At 58.7% G+C, this 25,969-nt stretch overlaps 3 protein-coding genes across 10 annotated transcripts; 2 read left to right on the top strand and 1 right to left on the bottom strand.

Moving 5' to 3' along the window:
• The first annotated feature begins 99 nt into the window (after positions 1-99).
• Positions 100-6,861, top strand: CLDN15 (claudin 15). Of its 8 annotated transcripts, none has more exons than XM_028109938.2 (7): positions 498-560; positions 1,424-1,535; positions 1,934-2,256; positions 4,980-5,144; positions 6,076-6,157; positions 6,244-6,360; positions 6,445-6,861. In XM_028109938.2, exons 1-7 carry the CDS (start codon positions 554-556, stop codon positions 6,560-6,562), a joined length of 924 nt encoding a protein of 307 aa, XP_027965739.1. In that variant the 5' UTR covers positions 498-553; the 3' UTR covers positions 6,563-6,861. The 8 variants fall into 8 exon arrangements, with proteins under 8 accessions (XP_027965742.1, XP_027965745.1, XP_027965739.1 ...); XM_028109940.2 differs by having other exon boundaries at positions 499-560; positions 1,439-1,535; XM_028109945.2 differs by lacking the exon at positions 498-560 and adding an exon at positions 1,318-1,335 and having other exon boundaries at positions 1,439-1,535.
• A 5,136-nt stretch (positions 6,862-11,997) lies between these two features.
• ZNHIT1 (zinc finger HIT-type containing 1) lies at positions 11,998-17,211 on the bottom strand. Its single transcript, XM_028110136.2, has 5 exons — positions 17,166-17,211; positions 13,734-13,904; positions 12,671-12,750; positions 12,364-12,533; positions 11,998-12,282 (listed from the first exon to the last, which is right to left on the bottom strand). The coding sequence occupies exons 1-5, from the start codon at positions 17,185-17,187 to the stop codon at positions 12,261-12,263; spliced, it is 465 nt and encodes a 154-aa protein (XP_027965937.1). The 5' UTR covers positions 17,188-17,211; the 3' UTR covers positions 11,998-12,260.
• Positions 17,212-17,832: 621 nt separating this feature from the next.
• Positions 17,833-25,219, top strand: PLOD3 (procollagen-lysine,2-oxoglutarate 5-dioxygenase 3). Its single transcript, XM_028110134.1, has 19 exons — positions 17,833-18,311; positions 18,682-18,773; positions 18,903-19,039; positions 19,150-19,313; positions 19,461-19,573; positions 19,703-19,766; positions 20,127-20,224; positions 20,470-20,571; positions 20,778-20,903; positions 21,094-21,215; positions 21,551-21,655; positions 21,769-21,894; positions 22,174-22,315; positions 22,399-22,512; positions 22,719-22,787; positions 23,251-23,355; positions 23,889-24,035; positions 24,280-24,405; positions 24,772-25,219. The coding sequence occupies exons 1-19, from the start codon at positions 18,197-18,199 to the stop codon at positions 24,925-24,927; spliced, it is 2,223 nt and encodes a 740-aa protein (XP_027965935.1). The 5' UTR covers positions 17,833-18,196; the 3' UTR covers positions 24,928-25,219.
• The last annotated feature ends 750 nt before the right edge of the window (positions 25,220-25,969 follow it).

Here is a 25,969-nt window from a genome sequence, read left to right on the forward strand (position 1 = left end):
GTGTCCGTGTTGAGGAAGGGGCGGGCTCCATTGGGCCCCAAGGTGGGGGTCACCCGTGGTCCTTTCCTGCTCACCTTCTTACTCCTACCCCCCGTGGCTGGTGTGGGGTTTGCCTTTGTTTGCCAAGCTGCCCAGACCCCACGCCCTTCCTTCCTCCTCCTCCCCCAAAGCTGTGTGCTTGAGCAGTGGTAGGCAGGACGGGGGACGGGACAAGGCCTTTGCGTGGCACAAGAATCCCGGGAGAAAGCAGTGACTGGAGGCGGGAAGGGCAGAGCTGAGGGGACAGAACAGGATTTATGTCTCCTGTCTCCTCTGACCCACACAGCTGCCTCTCAGCACGTGGAGTTTTCCACACCAGGGGGGCCCCCCCACTCAGTTTCCTCTAAAACCTCCACCCTTCCCTCCCGTTGTCTTCCGGCACACACACCACCACCATCACCCCGCCCACCCCGTCCTTAGAGGAGGGGCCGCTGCCCGGGGGCAGGAATGGGCATTTGGCAAGAGTTCTTGAGACGAGTTACAAACCCAGGACATCCCGGTTGTCAGCTCAGAGATGGAAGGTCAGGACGCAGTCCCCACCCAGCCTGCTTTGCCCCACACCCGCCCAGTGCCAGGCTCAGCATGGGCCTGTCTTGCTTCACTGCATACCTCTCGTTCCACAGCCAAGCCAGCCTGGCTTGGGGGGATTGGGGAGGAGGCCCCTGAGGGGAGCGCAAGGGAGCCTGACACGGGGCGGGGGGGGGGGGGTAGTGGGGGGATACACTTGGCTCAGTGATATCCTGTGAGACTGCCTGGGGGCAGCATCCAGCCCCTGTCCCCTGGAGACTGAGCCCCTGCTGCATTTGCAGGAGGAAAACCAGAGCTGGCCTGGCTGTGGCCTAGGGGCAGGAAATGGTACCACCCACACTGGGACAGGTGCTTGCCCTCGGCTTGGGGTGGGGACCTGGAGGTTTCTAATCCATAATTAATAGAGCTGGTGACAGTTCTGATGGCTGATTAGCCACAGGATCACATTCTGGGCGTGTAATTTATCCCCCTCAGTGGCCCTTGGCCGCAAGATCAAGCTTGGTGCTGAGAATCAAAGATTAATGCGACAAGGGGGGAAATTCAAGTTTAGGAAGTTGCAGTTTGGAGGAAAGCAACTGGTGGCCTCACCCCAGCCTGTGGTGTCCAGACCCAGGGTGGTCATCAAGGAGGGAGCAGTTCACACTCGCGGGGAGCTTTTGATCTGGGGTCACGGGTCTTAATACAACCCATGAGGTGAGGAAGCTAGTTCTAGTTCACAGAAACGGAAACAAGCTCATGGGGCTCAAACTTCATGCCTGGATCGCTCTGGTAAATACTGGGTCTGGTTTGAATCCGGGTTGGTTGGACTCCAGAGCAGTGGGTTTCTCCCAAATACCCTGTTCCCTTATTCAACCAGAATTTTCCTTGGAAGATTTGGCCCAAATCCTAGGTCTTCTGCGTCTCTTAAGTTTTGTTCTCACCAACATCCAGGAGAGTGGGTCTGCTCCCCGGACCCTGCCACGCCAAAGGTCTGTCTGTGGGCACTTTCTCGGTTACCTTGTCTCTCCTTGTCGTCGTCTTCCATTCTCTGGCCCCCGATGAAGGCTGAGTCAGAGACGCTTCCCCTTGGCTCCCACTGCCTCCCATGGGGGCCCCTCCTTGGCTGTATCCGTTTGTTCGTCACTCCCATAAGTCCTCTCCGCCCCCCTCCTGGGGCGGGGAGCCCAGAGGCTGGGGGAGGGGGTGGACTTTTGGCCGGTTTCTTTTATTCCCTCCATCTCTTCGTCAACAGCTGCCCGGTGCTCTAGGCTCATTCCTCTGCCCGGACCTTCCGGGAAGCTGAGACCCAGAGAGAGGGCTGACGACAGAAACCGGGAGACAGACGTGAGGTCCACACTGCAGCTGGCCCCCCTTTCTCTCTCCCCAGCCTGCCTTTACGCCCCAACTTAGCCAAAGCCCCTCAAGTCCTTGTGGGGCTCAGCCCCTCCCCTTCTCTGGGGCCCCCAGCGCCCCTCGGGGCCCTGCATCCCACCATGTCAGTGGCCGTGGAGACCTTCGGTTTCTTCATGGCAGCGCTGGGGCTGCTGATGCTGGGGGTGACCCTGCCACATAGCTACTGGCGAGTGTCCACCGTGCACGGGAGCGTCATCACCACCAATACCATCTTCGAGAACCTCTGGTTTAGCTGTGCCACCGACTCCATGGGAGTCTACAACTGCCGGGAGTTCCCGTCCTTGCTGGCCCTCTCTGGTATGGGATGGGGAGAGCTCCAGGGGGCAGAGGGTGGCAGGAGGCCGGAGGAGGGAGAGACCCCCAGGGAGGGTGGGTGCTGCCCGTGGTCGGGCCTTGGGTGCCAGACTGTCAAGGGAGGCCTGGATCAAGCTGGGGGGTGGGGGCAGCGCCCTTTCTGGAACTGCGGTAGAGACCTCATTCCACGTGTCCCCCTGCCCTAATGTGACACCCCTAGTGGTTACAACTGCAGGCACCAGGGTCTGCCTGCTGGGCTCTGTTTACTAGCTCTGTGCCCCAGGCAGGTGATACGTGAGCTTCATTGACCCCATCTGTAGGCTCAGGGTAATAATAGCCCTGGCTCATGGGATGGCTGTGTTGGGATAAAGCACACAGAATGTTAGCGTGGTATGTTAGCATATGTATGCACACAGCCATTTTCAGCATCTTAGCTCTGGCATGGGAGGGCTGGGGTTTGTGGGGTGAGGAGGATGCCCCGTCTTGGGTTCTTGGGGTTGAGACACGTAAGAGCCTCAGGCTCCCGCTGGGGCATCAGTCCCACTGCCATGGCGAGTTCTAAAGGACCCTTTGAAAGGGAGTCTCCCTGAAGCTCTGAGGGTCTGGAAGCAGGTAGGGGATGTATGTGCACGCGTGCGCGCGCGCGCGCGCGTGTGTGTGTGCTCGGCGTTCTCGGGCAGTGTATTTTTTGAAGTTCTTTGCGGGCTGGAACTACAGCTCTTTTGGCCCAGAAAGGTTCTCCCTGGTGGCTGTCGCATCTTCCTGCTTCCTGTTCACCCTATGAGTAGCCCCCCGGGACTTCCCAGGGGAGTGTCCCTTCAGTCGGCCCCATGCCAGAGACCAAGAGGGGAGGATCAGGTGCCCTATTCAGTGTTGCTCCCACGCCCTCCTTGGAGCCATCGTGCTCTTTCCAGTCCCCTACTGCAGGTGCAGGGTAGTGGACAGAACTGAAGCCAACGCTGGGTTTGGAACAGGGCTCCACGAAATCCCCCAGGAATGCCAAAGATTCTCTGAGAAATTAGGGGATCTGGGTGGGTCTCCGTGCCCCCACCATTCCCAGAATCTTCTGAGACAGCGGTAGGGGCTTCATGCTTTCATCCCTCTCCCCAGGACTTACTGTGTGCAAGGCAGGTGCCCCCCCCAACCCGCAAAGCTCCCTATAAAAGCTGAGTACCCTCTGGGCCAGAAGCCCAGAATGCTGGGTGGCCTGAAGAGAGGTTGGAGGCAGCCGACGCAGCAGCCGTGGCCATTCCCACCTCCCCCACCCCAACCACGCCGTGGCTTGAGGAGGGGCCTTTGCTGTGAGCCCGTCCGCCCGAGAAGGGCCCTGCTTGGAACTGCTGACAGGGGGGCAAGAGCATGCTGGCGGGGAAGGGCAGGGGGCCACTGCCCAGTGCTGGGGGTCATCCGGGCCCCAGACGTGGTTTCTAGGCTCTTCAGCTGTTCCCTCTCAGCGCTGTCTCCGTGCAGCCTGTTAGTGGTCTCATCGTACCAAAGCTGGGAAGCAGCCCCAAGGACGGGCCTTAACCTGCCCAGAATCCCACAGGTGGTAGGGGGGCTGGAACCCAGGCTGGCGGGTCCTGAGGGGGGTGGGGTGGGTGGGTCCTGTCACTTAATCCCGCCCAGCCCGTGCTCCCTCGGGGCCCACCAGTAATCTCCCCCTTGTTCTACCACGGCCACCTGGGGACCCAGGGCCAGGCAAGTCCCAGGTAGAGAAGCGTGGATGAATGCGTGCGTGGAGGATATGGGGCAGGGGAGAGGGTGGGAACTCCAGAGGGCGTGGCTGGGAGTGAGAACTTTGTCCCTCCTCCCTACCCGCCAACCCCGGGCCACGCCACACCCTCCTGGCAGAGACCCAGCCTTGCCTTCAGCACCAGAGGCACTGCCCCGCCCAGGGAAAGGGGAGCAAGGTCCTTGGAGTGCTTGACAACCATCACAGAGAAGGGGGGCGGGGGGACCAGGAAGGAAGGGGGCCGTTTCCTTCGGCTTTGAGAAAGGGGAAACTGAGGCACGAAACACACCTGAGCTAGACGGGCTTGGATGGGTCCTGGCCCAGGTGTCCCACTTTCCCCGGCGGAAAAGGCCCTCGCCCAGTGACCTGTAGGCCGCCGCTGCCCCCTACCGGTCGCTTCGGGAGAAAGCTCAGTTCCGGACGACTAGGGCTGTGCCAGGCACCAGGTGGGGCCTAGAGAGAAGCAGACGGCGGGGAAGGGGCTGGAGTGCTCCAGTGCAATTTCTGTAATTCACAACAGAGCGTGGTGGGGACCTAACAGACCAGTGGTTCTCAGCTGGGGGTGATTTTGTCCCTCAGGGATCATTTGATAGTGTCTAGACATGTTGATTGCTCCTCTTGGGACGGATTGCTACTGACATCTAATGAGTAGAGGCCAGCGATGCCGCCGAACATCCCACAATGCACAGGGCGGCCCCCAGAACAGAGCACTAACTAGCCAGTGTCAGTAGTGCCAGGAGCGAGCCTGTCTCGGAGCGCACCGAGGCCGGGTGGGGGACGGGGAGCAGACGCTAAGACTCCTTGGGGCTGAGGTGAGCTCCTGGGAAGGAGACCGTGTGGACCCTTCGGTTGAATAGGGCCTGACGGGGAAGGAGAGGCCTTGAGGGTCTTTATGGGCTGAGACCCGAGCAGGGGCTGGCTGTAAGGGGCTGGCTCGGTCGTGGAGGGGGAAGGGGCCAGCTGAGGGACCCATGGCTGCGCCCCACCTCCCCAGGGTACATCCAGGCCTGCCGGGCGCTCATGATCACCGCCATCTTCCTGGGCTTCCTGGGCCTCTTCCTAGGCATGGTGGGGCTGCGCTGCGTAAACATTGGGAGCATGGACCTCTCCCGGAAGGCCAAGCTGGCGGCCACTGCGGGGGCCCTACACATATTGGCTGGTAATTGCGGGAAGGTGGTGGGTGTGCCCTGCGTTGTGGTCGGGGGTTGAGAGTGGTGGCAGTGGACCCGGGGTTCCCTGTCCTCTCCAGCTCTTCACGACCAGTGTGTGTCTCACCTTCCCCATTGCACTGACACGCGCCCTCCTTGCTCAGCAATTCCTCTCCCCCGGCTCACCCAGCCTCATGCTCACCCAAATCCCTCAGCTACAAATCAGTCCATCAGCAATGTTTCTTGAGCCCGCACTAGGAGCCAGGCATGAGCCAGGTGTGAGAGGGACCCCAAAGGTGAGTGAGCGTCTACCCCCCCCCCGCCCCCGCAGAGCTTACAGCCCGGCCAGGAAGACCAGAGTCAGGGGGACACATGCAAACCCACTGCACACACTAACAACACCAGGCGACAGGCCATCTCTTTTCAGTCTGTGAGGTAGGGTGGGTCTTGCCCTCTTCCCTAGATGTGGAAACAGGCTCAGAAAACTCCGGTGACTTAACTGGAGGAGCCCCCAGAGAGGGGTGAGGCTGGTCCTGTAGTCCAGGGGTCTCCCTGGCCTCAGGCCTTCACTGCACTGAGTGCCAAAGGCATGTCACAGGCTCTGGGGGCTTTGGGAGGCCGAAGAAACGGGCGTTAAGGGCAGGCTGCGCCTGACCGTTGCTGGGGCAGCTGGATTTCCCAGGACGGGTAGGATTTGACTGGGGCAGATTCCGAGTGAGGCAGCTAGGTGATCAAGATGCGGGGCGGGTCGCGATAAAGAACGGGCCAAGGGCAGAACGTGGGAGACTAGACATGAAAGAGGGGCTGCGCTTGGGATCCTAGGAGGCAGAAAAGTCAGGAGCTAGGGAGGGAGTGCAACTTGCTCGTGGACTTGCGCCACCCCCTCCTCCTGCCCCTCTGCCGGGCCTGGGGCTCGAGCGTGACCCTCCTCTCCATCCCCAGGTTTCTGCGGGATGGTGGCCATCTCCTGGTACGCCTTCAACATCACCCAGGAATTTTTCGACCCCGTGTATGCAGGGACCAAGTGAGTGTGGGAGCCCCGCCCTGGGGGGCTGTGGGTGGGACTCGGCCGGCCGAGCTAGCGCTGCCCCGCCCGGTTCCTGTTCCCAGGTACGAGCTGGGCCCCGCCCTCTACCTGGGCTGGAGCGCCTCCCTGCTCGCCATCCTGGGCGGCCTCTGCCTCGGCTCCGGCTGCTGCCGCTCTCCCGACGCGGCCCCGGCTCCCAGGTAAGGGCGGCGTGCGGCGGCGGCGGCGGCGGCGGCGGCGGGTTGGGGGGCTCCCCTCCGCTGACCCAGGTCTCTCTGAACCAGGCTCCCCTACGAGGCCTCCGCGGTGCGGTCCCCCGGCCTCACTGACCACCTGCGCCCCGCGGCCTCGGACGAAGGCGACAGCACCTTTGGCAAGTACGGGAAGAACGCTTACGTGTAGGACGCCAGTGGACCCCCATTCCCCTCCCAGTGCCCCGGGCGGAGAGCGGTCTTCCAACCCCGGGGTGCAGGCCACGCCCCGACTCCGCCCCGTGGTCGGAAGCTACGCCCAGCTCTGACCGCGCCTCCGGCCCCGCCTCCTCCGTCTGGCCGAGAAACCGCCTCCTGAGAACTCACCTCGGACTCCTGGGGCAGGACCTTCTCGGTCTGGGCGCTGGTTGGTTAAGGGGGCGTAGGCGTCCCCGACCGTTTGTATTCTGTATAAATACGTGCATAAATAAATTTGTACTATAAACTGTTCAGGGATGGAGGGTGTCATGAAGTGGCTGGCCAAGAAACGGGTGGCTGGGGTTGGCCCCCAGGGCCATCTCAGTTTTTGGACCCCAGGCTGTCACCCGTCCCTCTCTTTTATCACCTTTGGACTGTCTTCCGAAAAAAAGAGGAGGGGTTGCAAGTGATTTCAAGAGTGTGGCACTCATAATTACTGACAAGAGTCATCAAGGAGTGCGTACGGGAAGACCCACCTCTGGGAAACTGAAAGGGGCAGAGATATCTCCCCGGCCAGCCTGAGCTAACAAGTCTTTCTTGGCGCTCGAACTTTCTCAAGGAGACAGCTGACCGTGAGCAGAGTTCCTTCAGCTGTGCCTAAGAGTGGACATCACAAATTGACAGCCCTTTGAAATTGTGTGTCAAATCAACCAGCTCTCCTGCAGGCAGATTTTTCTGGGGAAAGAGTCAACGACTTCCAGAAAAGTCTCTGAACAGCTCTTCCCAGAGGCTTGCATACCGGTGGTGTGTGTGTGTGCGTGTGTGTGTGCGTGTGCGTGCGCGCGTGTGTGTGTGCATGTGTGTGTGTGCGTGCGTGTGACTCAGTGGTGTCCAACTCAGAGCACTGACTGGGTTGTGGGCTGGCTTGGAACAGGCCCAGTGGGAGACAGGAACGTGAAGCCATAAGAGAGGCCTGGCATCCAATGAAAGGAGAGCGACAAGGGCCCTAACCCGGGAGCCAGCCTCGGCAGCGCTGACCTGCTGACCGGGTTAGTCACTGGGGGTGGCCTGGGGTCTGATCTTAGCCCTTCTCCTTTCCCTTTCATCCTACCCACTCCCCTGCACTGACAGTCCCCCGGGGGTGGAGAGACACCCACATCTGCATTCTAACTGCGCCCTCTCTCCCGAGCCTCAGAAGTACACGCACCCCCTGTGTGTTTTCCCCAGGCTGGCGAATTCGCCAACTTCATCGCTCTCCCCCCAGCCGGTTCCTGTCATTCCTGTGACCAGCACAGTCGACCCCTGAGTCACACAGCTCCACAGTGTCGATCATCTCAGGCTCTCCCTTCACTTCCCCTCCGCCACCTGCCCCAGATCCCGTGGATTCCCCCCCCTCAGTGTTCTTCACGTCCACTTACCTCGCTCCTTTCACTGCCTTCGCCAGGTCAGGCCCTCATTCTCTCCTGCTCAGGATAGGGACCCCCAATCGAGCTTCTCATCCGTCTTCCGAATCCTGTCCACATTCCTCTCGTGGAGCGTCAAGCGTTGTGCTGCCTTAGCAGGTCCCTGGCGCCTCAGGAGAAAAGCCCAGGACCATTAAGGCCTCGATACCCTGCCCTAGCCCACCTTTCTGTGCCTGGTCCCTCCTCTTCCTCCGTACAACTGTGCTCTCCTAGCAAACTGGGGCGGCTCACTGGCCTTAGGAGCACACTGGCACGGGGGCGTCCCGCGGGTCTCCCCAGAAGCTGTTAAGGGGGTTCCTGCTCAAGAAGTTTGCTGAAGTCTTTTCCCCCTCACTCTCTGCTCCCATAAAGTTTATGGATGTCCTGCTGGCCAAGCCAGTTACGTGGCCAAGTGGAGAGTCAACGTGGGAGGGACTGCACGAGAGCATGGGTGCTAGTGTCGCGGTCTACCCATCTACAGTGCCAAGGATTGGCCCATGGGGTTTGCTTTGTTAGCAAACCCATAGTGGGTTTCTCTCTCAAAAATGGGACCCACCCCTTAAGAAGGGTCTTACAACTCTGAGAGGCCATCAGAGTTCCTCAGGGATGCCTGTATGCTGCATGCCCCCCCCCCCCAACTGCTGTGAAGAACAAAATCACAATTACATCTCCTGACACCACCCAGGGCACTTCTGACCCTAACTTCCACTCTGCCCCCCGCCCCACAGCTGCTACCTCCTTTCCCAGAGCCCAGCCTGCCTCTTCTCACCCCTTCCCCGCTCTCAGGAAAGCTAACCCGAGCCAGCCTCCACACTTGAGCATCTAACACGGGCACTAGGTTAAGTTTTGACATCTTCCGTCCCTCCTGCACAGTCATTTGGCTATTAGGACCCATCAACACACTTACCCTTTTAAACAATACTTATTTCCTTCTTTGCTATAAGCTAGTGTGGCACCAAGACACGGCTCCTGCCCTCAGAGAACTCACAAGCTAGGAGCCGAGAGAAATGTAAACGGCAGGTTGCCGTGTTAGGGGCTAGGGCTACTGCGAGGAATGTCCAGTCTTTGGAGGAACAGGCTGTCACAAGGCTCGACAACAAACTGCTGGAGGTCTTAGGCAGTCATGTCAACGGCTACCACTGACTGAGAACTTTCCAAATGCCAGGCACTGGGCTGGGTGCACCGTCCCGTTTAATCCTCCCACTATCAGGGCGGGGGCTGTAAGAAAGAGTGACCTGTAAGTGACCTGTCTGAGCCATGCAGTTCGGAAACAGTAGGGCCAGTAAGACCAGTAAGACCAGTAAGACCAAGATTTGCCCAAGACTGAAGACACACCTGGACTGCTTCGCAGAATCCTGGCCTTTCCAAACTAATTCAGTCAACTAAATTCAACTCTCATTGAGGGCTGTAGGAGTGAGCCCCCAGGCTCTAGAATCAACCTCTTCTGCCCCCCCGTGCGCCCAGGAGGCTGTGCTGCTCCCTCACTGGACACCGGGGCCACCCTCTACACACTCTTGGCACCCTGTTGATTTCCCAGAGACCTGGGTGTCTCCCAGGGTAGAGACCAATCTCCCCAGCACCTAGGAAGCTGGCGAAAACTGTTCAAGGCTTTCCTTGTTTTAAGTGGGGGTCCAGAGACCCTTCCTAGAGAATGTCAACGGAGGACTCATGGAGCCCCCTGGTGTCAGAGCAACGAGGAGCCCGTGGGTCTGGCTCTGTCCTATCAAGGTCAGCTGGCAAGCCTGAATGTGTCACCGAGGAGGCAAATCTTACACCAGGCAGAATCTACGTGATTCTTTTTATAACAGCAAAGTATGGAACAAAGCCAGCGGATTTAGGAAATAAACCAAAGAGATCGTGCTCAGTGCAAATCGGACAGGAAGTCCAATGCAGGTGATCACAGCGAAGTGCTGATGGCGTTTCTCAGCCAAGACATAGTCTTTTATTCCCCTTCCTTCTTTCCTTTTTTTTTTTTTGGTTTTTGTTTGTTTGTTTGTTTGTTTTCTTGCTTGCATGTACTTCTTGATGGAGAGGAAAACTGAAAGTTTAGGACCTTGGAAAAGTTTCCCTTCATGGGAGAGATAATAAATTTAGGCCAGAAGTCAGAAGCCAGCAAACTGGACTCCTGGTGTCCCAGTTACTACTGCTGCGTAACAAGCATCCCAAGACTCAGTGGCATAAACCATTTGATTATACACATGGATGCTGTAGGTCAGGCATCTGGGGTGTAGCAGAGATGGCTTATGTCTGCTCTGTGATGTTGAGGACACGGCCAGGAAGCCTCAGAACAGCTGAGCTGAGGGTGATTTGATGCCTGGCGGCCGGAATCATCTGGAGGGGTCTTCACTCCCATGAGGGAAGCCTGGGCTGGGGTGGCATGAAGGCTTGACTCAGCTGGATCTGACAGCGGGGGCACCTGCCTGTGGCTTCCCCGTGCAGTCTGGGTGCCTCGTAGCACAGCAGCTTCAGGATGGCTGGATTTCTCATATGGTGATGGAGGGATCCAGAAGAACAATTTTCCTAGTTGACAAGGCAGAAGCTTCCCTGCCTTTTACTACCCATCCTTGAATGTCACATGGTCTCAATTCTGCCACCCTGTATTGGTTGAAGCAGTCATAATTCTGCCCCAATCCCAGGAGAAGGGGACAAAGACCCTACCTTTTGATGAAAGGACAGTCAGAAAATGTACAGCTGTCTTTTAAAACCACCAATTTGGGACGGTCCCCAAACTGTGTCCTCACCATCAGACTTGGAGCTGTCCCCAACACCACTGACCCAACCTCAAGTCTCCAGAGAAAGGGCAAGGAAGACACTGGGAACGTTTGGGCCAGCTGTTGTAAAGCCCCAAAAGGGGAGAGAAGAGCCTGTGCAGGTGCCTAACATGGAATTTGCTGGATCCCATTTTAATATCTTATTGAGGTCATTTGTTCAACAAGTACAACAAATACGTCCTAAGCATCTGCTTTGCTATGTTCGAGCGGGGTACAGGGCCTTAAGACAGCAACTCCAAGGAGCTTTATGAGCTCATAGTTTGCAGTCCACTTAGAGGAGGCACGGGTGTAAGAAACTTTAATACCACATAAGAATTACAGCATCCGGAGCCCCCTGGGTGGTTCAGTCGGTTAAGTGTCCGACTTCCACTAAGTCATGATCTCAGGGTCCTGAGATCGAGCCCTATGTCGGGCTCTAAGCTCAGCAGGGAGTCTGCTTCTCCCTCTGCCCCTTCCCATGCTCATTCTCTCTCTCTCAAATAAATAAATAAATAAATAAATAAATAAATAAATAAATAAATAAAAGAATTACAGCATCCAGGGCCACCAAGAACAGAGGCCTCGATATCGTCAATTCCCCCATGCTTCCCAGAATGGGTTTTCTCTGATACTAATAATTTCACATGCTGCAGTCCCTGGTAACAACAGCCTCCTTGGGACAACTGCTCCTCAGACCGGCGGCACCAAGGACAAGGGTCGCTCTCTCCATTGGGTTAAAGACCAGAGGACGGGGCGCCTGGGTGGCTCAGTTGGTTAAGCGACTGCCTTCGGCTCAGGTCATGATCCTGGAGTCCCGGGATCGAGTCCCGCATCGGGCTCCCTGCTCTGCGAGGAGCCTGCTTCTCCCTCTGACCCTCCCCCGTCTCATGTGCTCTCTCTTTCTCATTCTCACTCTCTCAAATAAATAAATAAATCTTAAAAAAAAAAAAAAAAAAAAAGACCAGAGGACGAAGCCAGGGCTGGCTCCTTCCACAGTATCATTCTGCCCCCGTCCCCAAAGCTCACTCTACTTGCCTGTCACCCAGTCCTGGCAGCACTCAAGTGATACTCAGAAGAACTAGAGAAACAAAAAGCAAAAGCAAACGCACTCAATAAATCACCAAAAAATGACAACAAGCGGCAGCCAACAAATGCAGAGACGGGCATTGCAGGAGAATGGGATAAAATCTTCCACGGTCAGACAGGCAGACCGTGGGAGGGGTGACTGACAAGTAGAAGGAAAAGCCGCAGAGCAGTGAGTAGGACAGGAGACCTGTGACCAAACAGGTTCTTCCTGGCATGAAACCTTTTATTACATCAGCACGCTGAGGGCCCAGCCCACTTCCCTGCACACAGTCCCTGGGAGTAAGACTGCTCTTCCCTGGCAGGCTGGACACAGCTCTGCTGAACTAGCGAACGGCTCCTCTCTAGGTCCAGAAGAGCACCTCTCCCTTTGGCCAAGCCCTCTCCGAGGCTGGGGTGGTGCACGGAAGGCCCTCTCCTCCGGGGATGCCCAGGCTCACACAGTCCACTTCAAGCACCTGCAGGCAGAGGAAGCCCAGGATGAGGAGAGGATCTGGGGCCCTGGGGGCAGGGGAGAGGAGGGGCTGTTCCGAGCTCACCTGGTCTCCTGGTGGGTCCCCAGACAGCGCACGGTGCAGTATCGGGCACCGCAGCTGACACACGTATAGGGGGAGGGGAAGCCGCAGACGGCACAGAAGGGGCGCTGGGGCCGAGACGGGGGTCCTGCACAGGCTGTCAGGTAGTTGGGGCCCTCGGCCACACTCAGGTTCTGCCGAGACAAGGGGAAGGGTCCACAACTCCTTGCCCACCCATGTAGCAAACACCCACCCAGGACCAGACCTCTATGGGCTCATTTCTTCCCTGCAGGGCCCTCCCAGCCCCTGGGCCAGCCCCTCCCCCACTCACCTGCTCCTCCAGCAAGGCCTGAAAGTTCTTTCGGAAGCGAAGTTTAAAATGATCGCCTCGAGTTTTCTTCTTTTTCTTTCCTACAGAGGAAGGGCAATTAGAGTTTACCCCTTGAACGACGAGGGGGTTAGGGGTGCCAACCTCCTCCACACAGTTAGAAATCTGTAATTTTCAGCTGCCCCAAAACAACTCCAAATAGTCTACTGTTGGCCAGAAGCCTTACTGATAACAATAAATAATAAACAATAAACACAAATTGTATATGTTATATGTATTATACACTGTATTCTTACAACGAAGCTGGAGAAAACAAAATATTAAGAAAATCATAAGGTTAGGGGCGCCTGGGTGGCTCGGTAGTTAGGCGTCTGCCTTCGGCTCAGGTCATGGTCCCAGGGTCCTGGGATCGAGCCCCGCGTCGGGCTCCCTGCTCCGCGGGGAGCCTGCTTCTCCCTCTCCCACTCCCCCTGCTTGTGTTCCCTCTCTCGCTGTCAGATAAAATCTTTAAAAAAAAAGAAAAAGAAAATCATAAGGGAGAGAAAAGACATTTACAGGACAGGACTATAAAAAAGCCCACGTACAAGCGGACCTGCAGAGTTCAAACCCGTGCCGTTCAAAGGTCAACTGCAGTTACCTGGCACGTGCCAAGAAAAGCCCCCTCTTTTTCTGCACCCTCATTCCCGACACCCATGAGTCCGCTTCCTGCCCACGTGCTCCCCTGGGTTCCGAGTCGGCCTCTCCTTCCCATGTGTGTCCCTCCCCTCGCTTCTCCAACCAGCACCTACACACATCTCACGCTCCCCTAAGGCTTTGTGTCAGAGCTGGGAGGGCTCTGGGAGCTCAGCTCCTCCATGTTCTGTATTCTCCATCTGCTAGAGGAAGCAGAGGCAGAGAGGGGAGAGCGGCTGGCTCACCGCCGCAGGAGCCAGTCCCGGGCAGAGCAGAAGAGCTCCCCTGTCACCTACCCACCCCCCAGCCCGATGTCCTTCTACAGTCCTGAGCCAGGCAGACCCTCCCACTTCCTCCCACCCTTCCTCCTCCTCCACCCGCCTCACCGCCTCACCGGTGTCCGCATCATCATCAAACTGAGGCAGCCTTTTGCCGAGCTGGGGGAGTCCTGCATGGGGGTCGTCCTGGAAGTTGTCGTTCTCCAAGGCCTCGAGCTGCCTGTTGATGCGGCGCTGTCGGGCCGCCCGGTCTAGCACCCGCCGCTGTCCAGGGTCCTGGGAGCGAACTGGATGGGGCAGAGCCAGAATCATGGGGGCACAGGAGGAGAGAAGCTAGGGTGGCCTCAGCCTTTCCTCCCACTCCCCAGACCCAACCAACGAAACGCCTCCTGGAGACCTCTCACTGCTGGCAGAAATCACACAACCATGCAGACGGGGGCCACGATACACTCTGGGGCCCCCCGCCTCCACTGGGACTTTAATGCATCCTGCCTTCATCCTCAGCAACCCCATTTCCTGCCACAAAGGACACGGGCCACATGTAGAGAAGCTCATCTTTCAGCCCACCCTCACATATAAATGTATGGGCACCCACCTTCCCTCTGTTCCAAGTGGATGCACCCCCCACACACCAAGTCCCACTGCTAAACCCGACCCTTCACCTCCAACTCGAGTCCTTCCCTCCCTCCTGCATCTTCAACCCCTCTTCCCCCACAGGTATTTTCCTCTCACTGGAAAAACCTGCCAAACTCTCACATGTCAACCCAACATCACACAGTGACTCATCTTTGAGAGAATGATCCATGGGATGTTTCATTTCTTCATCTCCCATCCACTCCTCAACCCCCAGCAAACTGACTCCCATTCAGTGGAAACAATTCACATTCAGGACCCCGGTGACCTCATAGGGCCAAATCCAGTGTGTGTTTCTACAATCCTCCTTTTAAGACACCTTGAGACTGTACCGATTATCTCCCTTGGGCGGAAAGAATGCCCTCATTTGCTTCCTTGACATGACTTCAGGTTTTCCTTATGGTTATAGACACTCAATGAATATGCGTTTTTTTAAAAGATCATATTTATTTATTTGACAGAGAGAGAGACACAACGAGAGAGGGAATGCAAGCACGGGCAGTGGGCAGGGAGAGTGGGAGAGGAGAAGCAGGCTTCCCGTGGAGCAGGGAGCCGGATGCAGGGCTTGATCCCAGAACGCTGGGATCATGACCTGAGCTGAAGGCAGACACTTAACAACTGAGCCACCCAGGCGCCCCTGAATATGCGTTTTAATAAAGAGATATTTTGTGCAGAATTAACAGACCCAGTGAACTGGAATGGTAATAAGAGAGAGGTTTAAAACGGTGAAGTCAGCAGGTGATTTCCTGCAGCTGACTGAACAGCCAACAGCTGTGGGGCTCAGGAGAAAGTTGAGAATTGACAGCACCACTTTTGGTGTCATTCACTTTTGGGTGAGAGTTAGAGCCCCAAGTTTGGGGTTGAAATCCCAGGAAGAGTAAAAAGATTGAGAAAGAGATGGGGACAGCCCTCTTCTTAGCAGGGAGAGAGTAGGCCACATGAGAGGCTTAGAAGAGTAGCCAGAGATGGCCCCACTGACGCTGTAGCTCAAAATTTAAAATCTTCCCATCCAAGTCTGCTTCTCCTCCGTACACTCTTTAAGTAAATGGAACCATCTACACAGACATCCTAAGCAAGAAACCCAGGAGTTATTTTAAACCTCCCTCTTTAGCTCTCTTTATCAGGGTCTGATAGTTCTACACAAAATATCTCTTTATTCAGTCAACAAATATTTACTGAGTGCCTCTAATCCTAATAATAGCATCTACACTAAGCTCTTTGTGTAAGAGCTTTAACCCTTTATCAACCTTATGAGAGAAGTATCATTATCATCCCCAGCTTAATGAAGTTCAAAGGTTAAGAAGCATGTCCAAAGCTCACATAGCTAGTAAGTGGTGGGTCAGAATTCTGATCCAGAACTGCCCAGCTCTGGATCCCTGCATATTGCCTCCCCTCCAAGTGCCCGGCGGTGCGCTAGGCCCTGGGAATACATGAGCTTACAGTCAGGTGGGGAATACAAATGATCAAATAACCATGCAGAGTACCGCATAGTATATGCTCGCACAAGGAAGTACAAAGTGCTATAGAGCACAGGCCAGAAACACCTAACTTGGCCTTGGTGTAGTCAGAAGATTTTCCAGAGGAAAGTCTAGGTTGAGATCTGACTGAGGAATAGAAGTTAGCTTGGTTGGGGGAGAGGGAAGAGTGTGTCAGGCCTTTGTACCAGCATGACAGAAAGCTTGGATGGGAGACCATGGTGCCTTCAATAAATTATAAAAAGCTCAGTAGGGCTGCTATATAAAGTATGCCGGGGGGGTGGGGGAAGACTGTGGATATAAAGTCAGGCAGACCATTAAAAGTCTTACCTTTAAGTATCTAAAGGAATTTGGATTTGAGGATTTACAGTGAGAAAAACGGAGATCCAGCAAAGGGTGGTTTTAAGAAAGGACTGACATGATTGGATTGATTAAAGTCAATCTGGCTGAGTGTTCCACCCACATCTCTTCTTACCGGGACTAAACTACTCCAACCTTCCCTAACTGGCCTTCCAGCCTCTACACCTGTGCTGTACAATAAGGTTGCCACTGCTCCAACGTGGTCATTCAAATTCGACGTAGATTAAGTAAGATTAAATAAGATGTAAAATTCAGTTCCTCGGTGGCACTAGCCACATTTCACGTGCTCAAAAGCCACATGTGGCTAAAGCCTGCCATGCTAAACAGTGCTGATTAAGACCGTTCCTACCATTCTAGAAAGTTCCACCGTACAGTGCTGCTCCGTACTGAAGCCAGAACTGCCTTTCTAAAAGATGTATCTGTCTCGGCTGTGCCCCTGCCTTAAAAGAGCCGTTGGTGGTTCTCCACAGAACTGACACTCTCCAGCGGTGTACAGAATGCTTTTCAAGTGCACCCCTCCCCAGCCCTCCAGACTCTCTTACTGTTCCTCCACAAGCCCCGAACTGTGAACGTGGCTTCCTAAGCGACTTGCTTTTTCTCGCTTTCCTGCCTTTGCACGCGCGGTTCACGCTGCCGGGAATGAGCCTCGGCGCACCTGCACTGAGCGAAACCGTGACTCGACTTTCAAGACCCAATCAGAGCATTTTTTTCTCCCTCCAAGCCTTCCCTGTCCCCTCGGTCCCAGAAGCCAAGTTAGGTGCCACTCCTCCCCGCGCCCAGGAGCTATGCACCCCTCTGCCGTCGCACGTATCACTCTGAAATGCAACGGCAGGTCTGCGTGTCTGTCCCCCTCCCAGAGAGCCAGCTTCTGGATGATGGGGACCTTTTTCCTCTCTCCATCCCCAGCGCAGGCATGGAGCGGGCATCAATACAAAATGAATGGATGGTCTGAGGGGCTACCCCGACGCCAGGACCCCAGGGCGGGGGAAGGGATTTAAGACTAATAACTGGGTGAGAGCCTCCTAGGCCAGGGTCGGGTCTGGGAGGAGGTAGGGGGCCAACCTCCGGGGGCTCACATACCCGAAGTTTTCTTCTCCACCATTTCCACAACACAGCTGACGGAAGAGCCTACTGCGCACGCGCGCTAAGCCACCCGCTGCGGAAGGGGGGGGTGACACCACTTCCGGCAGCGCGCGCGCAGAGTAATCCCAATGGAATTCCTATGCGTCCGCATTTTACGTGGTGTTGCCCAGGAGACGAGAAAGCTTTCCGCCATGTTTTATAGGGGCAAAACCACTTCCGGCCTGAGTGTAGTTGTGTATTTTGTGGGACCCCCGAAATGGATCACTTTAAAGAGGTGGTGCCAGTGGTCTTTTGAGAAATGTCATTTTCCTTTAGTGCTTCTGAAGATGCCATCATCACAAAGGCAACCCCTGGAGTTTCTCCCGGGGGACGTAGAGATGATGGGCTGGACTACCAAAGTGGGCAGGCTTGAGTGGGCAATCCGAGAGGCCCCCGGAGACCCTCTGCCGAAACCTCAACCCCCAGCGCCCCTGGGGCCGCAGACTCCTCGACCTTCTCTCTCCTTGCCGCCCGCTCCTCCACTCGTCCCCGCTCCGCGCGCCCCCACCGCCGCGCTCTCCCAGCCTTCCGTCCCGCAGCTCCCGGCAGGGCTGTGGCAAAGACCCGCCTCCGCATCCCGCCCGACCCGCAGGGGGTCACTTCCCCTCTCCGGGTTTCAGTTTCCTCATGTGTCAGGAGGCGCTGCGCCGGGCTGGCCCTCACCAAAGTCCTCGGCTCCGGATCGCTGGCCCGAGCCCCCGCCCCTCCCCCGCTTCCCGGCCGGGCGCCCCCTCCGCTGGCTCCGCGCAGCCCGCGCGCTGACGCCCGGGGACAATCCTCGCCTTGTCTGCGGCGCCCGCTTCTCGAGTTTTCAGTAGCCTCGGGCTACGCCTTTTTTCCAGGGCGGCGCCCTATCCCTGCTCCTCCTCGCGGCTGGCCGCGGGGCAGCCCCGGTCCCTCTTCCCAGGGCCCCTCCCCGGAGTTGGGATCCAGGCGCACGAGCCCCAGAGCCCTGCGGGCCTGTGTGCAGTCTCCGCCCGCTCCCCGCCATGGCCTCCTCCGGCCCGGGACTCCGGCTCCTGCTGGGGCTCGTGCTGCTGCTGCCGCCGCCGCCTGCGACCTCGGCCTCCGACCGTTCCCGGGGCAGCGACCCGGTCAACCCAGGTGAGAGCCCCGGGAGCGCCGACTGGGTGCGGGGTTTGCGTGCCTGCCCGCGGGGCCGGGGAACGGGTCGCGGCCTGGAGGGGGTGGCCGTGCGCCCTCCACAGGGCGAATCACGCGGCCCCTCCCCACCCTGGGCTGGGATTTCCAGCCTCCCACGTGAACTGACCCCGAATTCCTTGGTGTTACTCCCGTCCAGCTCTCCACTGGGACCAAAGTTCCCCTGGTTGGGAAGAGTTTAAGAGAGAATCGGAAACAAAAGAGGACAGGAGCAGAGTCGGAGGGAGGGCAAGGGGGTCTGCGGGGAGCGGAGCGCGGGGGGCGGTGAGCTGGGTTGAGTGGGTCCCGAGCGCCAATTCCCGGCTGGTGACAGAAAAGCTGCTGGTGATCACGGTGGCCACAGCCGAGACGGAAGGATACCGGCGTTTCCTGCGGTCCGCGGAGTTCTTCAACTACACAGTGCGGGTGAGGAGAGGAGGGGCGGGAGGAGAGGAGGGGCGGGAGGAGTGGGCTGAGGGCTGGATGCCTGGGGCCCCACGGTGAGCCTGGTGGGGAGGGCCCATCCCGCCGACTGATGGCGGGTCTCCCCGACAGACCCTGGGCCTGGGAGAGGAGTGGCGAGGGGGTGATGTGGCCCGAACGGTTGGTGGAGGACAGAAGGTCAGGTGGCTGAAGAAAGAGATGGGGAAATACGCAGACCGGGAGGATATGGTCATCATGTTTGTGGACAGGTAAAGGGGTTGCGGATGGGGAGCCGGGGGAGGGGCAAGCAGGAGGAAGGGGTGAGGAGCCCGAGGTTCCTCGTGGCGCGTCCCGTTCACGCCCCCTCTTTCTCACCCAGCTACGACGTGATTCTGGCTGGCAGCCCCTCGGAGCTGCTGAAGAAGTTCGTCCAGAGTGGCAGCCGCCTGCTCTTCTCTGCGGAGGGCTTCTGCTGGCCCGAGTGGGGGCTGGCAGAGCAGTACCCTGAGGTGGGCACGGGGAAGCGCTTCCTCAACTCTGGTGGTGAGTGGCAGAGTGCCCAAGGCGGGGGGTGGGGGGCAAGAGTGATGGGGCATGGAGCATTCCAGGGGCGCGAGGGCTAGAGAGGGAGTGGGGACGGGTCCCTGCGACTCCGAGAGTCTTGGAGTCAGCACCCACCCACCCCCACAGGATTCATTGGCTTTGCCCCCACCGTCCACCAAGTCGTCCGCCAGTGGAAGTACAAGGATGACGATGATGACCAGCTGTTCTATACGCGACTCTACCTGGACCCGGGGCTTAGGGTAGGGAGCAGCGGCGGAGGGGGTCACTTGCAGCCCATGCGGGCTGAAGGGCAGAGGAGGGGGATAGGGCTTTAGGGAGGCTGTAGAAAGAGTGGGAAATGATGGCCCACCCCATCTCATCCCATCCAGGAGAAACTCAGCCTCAATCTGGATCATAAATCCCGGATCTTTCAGAACCTCAATGGGGCTTTAGGTGAGGAGAAAGGGCTCTACTTCTGTGATTTTATTTAACACAACAATCCTACAAAGGGAGGGCCTATGGTTATCACCTGTTCCGGGGCGGGGGGGGAGTGGGGGGGAGGAAAAATGCCTCCCTGAGGGACTGGTGACTTGCCCAGGTCACCCGGGTAGTAGGGTGGAGCTCCCCAGGGTGGCCGGAGTCTGGTCAGTACCCTCAGGAGAGAGACACTGGCTGCTCCCCGCCCCCCCTGGAGCCACAGTCCTTCATCCTCTAGAGAAGCACGGGTTCCCCACCCCCCTCCATATTTAGAAGCATCTGTTGCTTGGCAGCTTTGAGAGGAAAAGAGTCTAAAGCTGGGCTTTTCTTCCCCAGATGAGGTGGTTTTAAAGTTCGATCGGAATCGTGTGCGCATCCGGAATGTGGCCTATGACACGCTTCCCGTCGTGGTCCATGGGAATGGTCCCACTAAGGTGCTCCAATGGTTTATACCCTCAGCCCCCTCACCCCTGCCCCAGTCAGACCTGGCCCCCGCCCCTGCGTACCTCCAGCCCTTCCAAGCAGCCAGTCCTCCCCAGCCCCAGCTGCAGAGGTGCCGGGAGAGGTTCTAAGTGTCCATCTCTCCCCTCCCTGCCCTGTCCCCTGCCTGTCCACCTGACCCTCCTCACCTCTGCTGCTGGACTCCTTTGCTTCCTCCTCTCACTGCCTCTCCCAACAGCTCCAGCTGAATTACCTGGGAAACTATGTCCCTAATGGCTGGACTCCCCAGGGAGGCTGTGGGTTCTGCGGCCGGGACCGGAGGACACTCCCGGGGGGGCAGGTGAGGAGGGGTGCTGGAGGGGCGGCCGGAGGGGGGGGCGGCGTGGGCAGGACCAGGCATTGAGGCAGAGGGTGCAGGGAGAGCATGCTGGGCAGCAGCACACGGGCCAGAGCTCCTGGGGACTTCCAACCTGGCAGGGTGGCGGAGGACACACCAATTTGGGGGCCTGGGCTGTCCTCTGAGCCCCATCGTGTCGTATCTTCCAGCCTCCCCCCCGGGTGCTTCTGGCTGTGTTTGTACAACAACCTACCCCGTTCCTGCCCCGCTTCCTGCAGCGGCTGTTCCTCCTGGACTACCCCCCCGACAGGGTCACCCTCTTCCTGCATAACAGTGTGAGACACCCCAGCAGCCTCTCCCTTGTGCACCCTCCCGAGGCACTCTGCCCCTGCCCCGATTGGAACTGCCACCCACCCAGACTCCTTCCTACACCCTTTCTGCTCACCACCTTCCCCCTCCTGTGCCTCGGGCACCATTTTTTCTGCCCTCTCCACCCCCCTCCCTCTCCCCCGCCCCCGTCTCCAGGAGGTGTACCATGAGCCCCACATTGCAGACTCCTGGCCGCAGCTCCAGGACCACTTCTCAGGCGTGAAGCTGGTGGGGCCAGAGGAGGCCCTGACGCCAGGCGAGGCCAGGGACATGGCCATGTGAGTGAGCACTGGGCGGGGAGGACGGGTGAGGGCCGAGGGGTGCTGCCAGCCACTGCACCCACCCCCTTCCCTCTCCATGTGCCGTGCAGCCTGGGTCAGCCTCCACGGGGACACCCCCCAGCCAGGAGAACCTCAGGGTCCGGGGGAAGCAAGCACACCACCCGCCACCCCCGTAGTCTTCCTCCTGTCCCCCTGGTGCTTCTACCCGCTTTCTTCTTCCCCTCCTCTGTGGGGGGGCGGGGAGGGGGTGTTATCCTACCTGCCACACAGTCCCTTCCTCCCCCCGCCTGCTCCTGTTTTAGCTCCTCTGTTCATTGATCTCTCACCTCCAGGGACACTTGTCGGCAGGACCCAGAGTGCGACTTCTACTTCAGCCTGGATGCTGATGCTGTCATCACCAACCAGCAGACCCTGCGCATCCTCATCGAAGAGAACAGGTCGCTTGCCCGGCTCAGCCAGAGGGTCCCCAGATAGTCTCGGGGGAGTCCCCGCCTCCTTCCCGGGGCCCAGGGCTCACCTCTGCCCGGCCCTCACCTCCACCTGTCCACAGGAAGGTGATAGCGCCCATGCTGTCCCGCCTTGGGAAGCTGTGGTCCAACTTCTGGGGAGCCCTGAGCCCCGACGAGTACTATGCCCGCTCGGAGGACTACGTGGAGCTGGTGCAGCGGAAGCGAGTGTGAGTCCTGCGGGGGGCCGCAGCCCCTCTCCTCCAGCCCGGGCCCGCAGACGCCTGCGCGCCGCCGCCACCCCCCTCCCCCCGCCCCGAGGCCCCGCCGGTCGCAAGGGCCACAGCTGTGGGGACAGTGCAGCCAGCCTGAGGTGTTGTGACAGGGAAGCCGGTGGACCTTCTGGCTTGGAGAGTGGGGGTGCCCTGAGGGAAGGGGCTCCTGGGTTGAATGGGGCAGCCTTGGGGGAGGGTCACCCACCTAGCTGACGCCAGTGTGGGTGCCTCCAGGGGCGTGTGGAATGTGCCCTATATAGCCCAGGCATACGTGATCCGCGGTGAGACCCTGAGGACAGAGCTGCCCCAGAGGGAGGTGTTCTCGGGCAGTGACACTGACCCAGACATGGCCTTCTGTAAGAGCCTGCGGGACAAGGTGAGTGGGGCCTGGGCGCCCAAAGCCAGGGTGCTGGGAAGCAGCCACCCATGTCTCCTCACACCCCTCCCCACCCCCGCCAGGGCATCTTCCTCCACCTCAGCAATCAGCACGAATTTGGCCGCCTCCTGGCCACTTCCCAGTATGACACCGACCACCTGCACCCTGACCTCTGGCAGATCTTCGACAACCCCCTGGTGAGTGCCTGACGTCTTGCTCAGAGAATGGGACATGCCCTTCACTATAGGAGGGCGCACGCACGCATGTCCCCGCTCCCAGGCTCTGCTTCTGCCTGGGGAGAGGCGGAAGTCTCTGGGGAGAGGCGCTGGAGCTTCCTGGGTGGGCCCGGAGGGAGTGAAGAGGGCACACATCAAGGTGCTCACCCCTCCCCCTCCTCCCCCAGGACTGGAAGGAGCAGTACATTCATGAGAACTACAGCCGGGCCCTTGAAGGGGAGGGACTTGTGGAGCAGGTGAGCCCCGAGCAGGACCCCTGACCGCCCTGGTGGGCACCGCCCCTGAGTCCGCTGCCTGGATTAGTGGTTCCCAGACTGACTTCCCTCAGACAGATAAAGGCGAAGGCCGAACAGATAGGCCTTCGGCTCCCCGCCCTGCCACTAATCAGAGTGATCCTTTCTTGTCTCTTGGGCCTATTGGTGTTATGGGTGAAATGACAGTTTTGTAAAGAAGCCCCAAACCTGGGGTTCTGGCACCTTCCTGCCTTCTGTGCCGGGTCCCCTGCACTGCTCCCACCTTCTCTGGCCCTGCCTTTCCTGGCCCATCCGCATGCTCAGATTCCCGTTCCTCCAGCTTCTCCCATCTCCCGGCTTCCCTTTCTGCTCCCTGCTTTCTCTCCCCTGGGTTGGCTGCCTGTCTCCTCCAGAGAGGTCTGCAAGCATCCCCCAGCCCTGTTGTTCTTCCTCTGCCCATCCTCAGCCGTGCCCAGACGTGTACTGGTTCCCGCTGCTGTCTGACCAGATGTGCGACGAGCTGGTGGAGGAAATGGAGCATTACGGCCAGTGGTCAGGAGGCCGGCATGAGGTGAGAGGGGCCGGGCCAGGGGAGGAGGCGGAGGCCACCGGGCGAGGGAGGTGCGGCTGTGATGGAGGGGAATGGAATCAAGAGAGTGGGAGCAGAGAAGGGGACCCCGGGGGGGTACCCACAGGGGGCACAATCGCATGTGTGTGCGTGAGCATTCGTTCAGGAACTCCTTCCTGGGGCACGCAGGTCCCAGGCACCAGCTACTGACCTAGGCGGTGTGTCCCATTGAGCTGTGCTGGTCGAGCCCTGCCCTCCAGCACCTCACCTGCTAGAGTCAGTAACAGTAGCCCAGCTCCTGAAGGCTGTGACAGGCAGCCCAGAGGCTGTGGGAGTCACAGGAGGGGCCTTGGCCCGGACACGGGGGGACCGAGGGGCTTCACAGGAGAGGTGACATCTTCAGGGCCAGGAGGAGTGAGGGTCAGGCTAAGTGGTCGAGGCTGCCAGACCCGGGTCACACAAGCTTTCAGGCCTGAGAGCGAGAGGAGGGGGAAGCTGGCGCGGCCCTGTTGGGGCTCAGTGCCCACCGCTCACAGGACTCGAGGCTGGCCGGAGGCTACGAGAATGTGCCCACCGTGGACATCCACATGAAGCAGGTGGGCTATGAGGACCAGTGGCTGCAGCTGCTGAGGACGTACGTGGGACCCATGACAGAGAGCCTGTTCCCAGGCTACCACACCAAGGTGGGCCGCCGCCCCGGCTACCCCCTGCCTCTACCGTCCCACACCCCCGTCCTGGCTGGAAGTCTCCACATGGCGCCATTTCAGCGCCCGTAGCATCCGGAGCCTTGTGGAAAGGGCTTCCACAGCAGGGCAGCCAGGAGGAGTTAGCGGTGAGACCCCCGTGGCCCTCCGCCTACCACCCTCCTCAGAAGGCCCCCGGGACCTCACGGCCATCCCTCCAGTGTCTTCTGTCACGTCCCCACAGACCCGGGCAGTGATGAACTTCGTGGTCCGCTACCGGCCAGACGAGCAGCCTGCTCTGCGGCCCCATCACGACTCATCTACCTTCACTCTCAACGTGGCCCTCAACCACAAGGGCCTGGATTATGAGGTGAGCCCCAGGTGCCCTCCCGCGTCAGGGCACCAGCAGGGCCCCTCCACACGTGCACGCGTGCACACGTGCACACACTTGAGCCCCCGGGACTTTGCTCTCCTGCCCCCTGACGACCCCTACACACCCTTCAGTCGCCCGCCCTGCCCGATGGCACGTCGTGTTCATGTTTCTAGTTACTTTGAAGGCGCCATCTCCTGGACCTCTTCCAGGCTGTGTGCCTCGCCGCCCCCCACCCCCACCCCCGTGCCTCCCTTGTGTGCCGACACCCCCAAAACCCCGTGCCTGCCTCTCTCCCCACCGTGGCGGCCAGCCCTCCAGCCCCCTGTCTGCTCACTGTCCACTTCCGTTCCCCTGTTCCTCCAGGGAGGTGGCTGTCGCTTCTTGCGCTATGACTGCATAGTCTCGTCCCCGCGGAAGGGCTGGGGGCTCCTGCACCCCGGCCGCCTCACCCACTACCACGAGGGGCTGCCCACTACTCGGGGCACTCGCTACATCATGGTGTCCTTTGTCGACCCCTGACACTCAACCACTCTGCCAAACCTTCCCCGCCGTTGTGCCTTCCCGCGCCCCCCTCCTTGGAGATGGGGGTCTGTCTGGCGCCTCCCTTCCTGAGTGGATGTTCGGCGTGCCTGGGACTGAATGTGTCGCCTCCCCACCCAACACACGGCCCTCTCAGGAAGCTCCTGGAGCCCCACTGCCCCTCCCCACAGCCCCCAAAGATTCATGGGGAGAAGGCTTCTGGGGGCTCCCCATACAATAAATTATTGTTTCTCAGCCTCCCTCCCAATAAAGGAGGATTTGTAACTCGTGAGTCTGCGTCCGTCTTTCCCTTCCCCGCTGACCCTGTATCCCTCCTGCCCCCAGAGCGGAGGGGGAGACCTGGAGCTACCCCAAAGAAAAAGAGCAGAGAGGAAAAGGCAGAAAGCAGATGGTAGAGCAGCGTGGGAACCGAGAAGCTTCCCTGGATCCTATTTGTCACTCTGCTGTTTTGCCTAGGGGTTGGGGGGGAGGGGAGCCTGAGAAGGGCCAGGCACCGAGGACTTCACTTAGATTCAGGTGAAAGCCCACCCCGGCCTCCCCCAGCCTCTCCTCCCTGACACTCTCATCCCTTGAGGGCATCTTCTTCCTTGCATGAAGCGAGGGGGTGGCAGAGCCCTGAGCTGGCCTCTGGGGACAGTGCTAAGGGAAGGGAGGCCCCCTGGAAGCATGTGTTCCAAAGGAAGACACAGGAGGCTTCTGGGACCCAAGCTTTTAGTCAGAGGAGGATCAGGAAAAGGGAAGCCTTGGAGGGTCAGCCCAAGAAAGCTTCCTGGAAGAGGGGAATGGAAAGTAGCCTTGAAAAAGAGGCGAGACCTCCTGAGAGCTGATGTCTTCCAGCCTCTGGGGGGGCCATCAAGCCCTTGCTAAGCCAGCGAAACCCCTGGAGGCACCCTGAGGACCTCAGGCCGTGTTCCTTTAGCTTGATCCTTCGCAGGTCCTAGCACCAGCCTACCTTCCTGAAAGTCTCTCCCAGCTGGTCCCCTGCAGAAGGCTTTTGAAAACCAAACGGGCCCATTAACTG

This window comes from Eumetopias jubatus, unplaced genomic scaffold (assembly GCF_037043125.1).
Source record: "Eumetopias jubatus isolate StellerSeaLion01/CBP00866 unplaced genomic scaffold, mEumJub1_p1.0 scaffold_12, whole genome shotgun sequence".
Taxonomy (NCBI): Eukaryota; Metazoa; Chordata; class Mammalia; order Carnivora; family Otariidae; genus Eumetopias; species Eumetopias jubatus.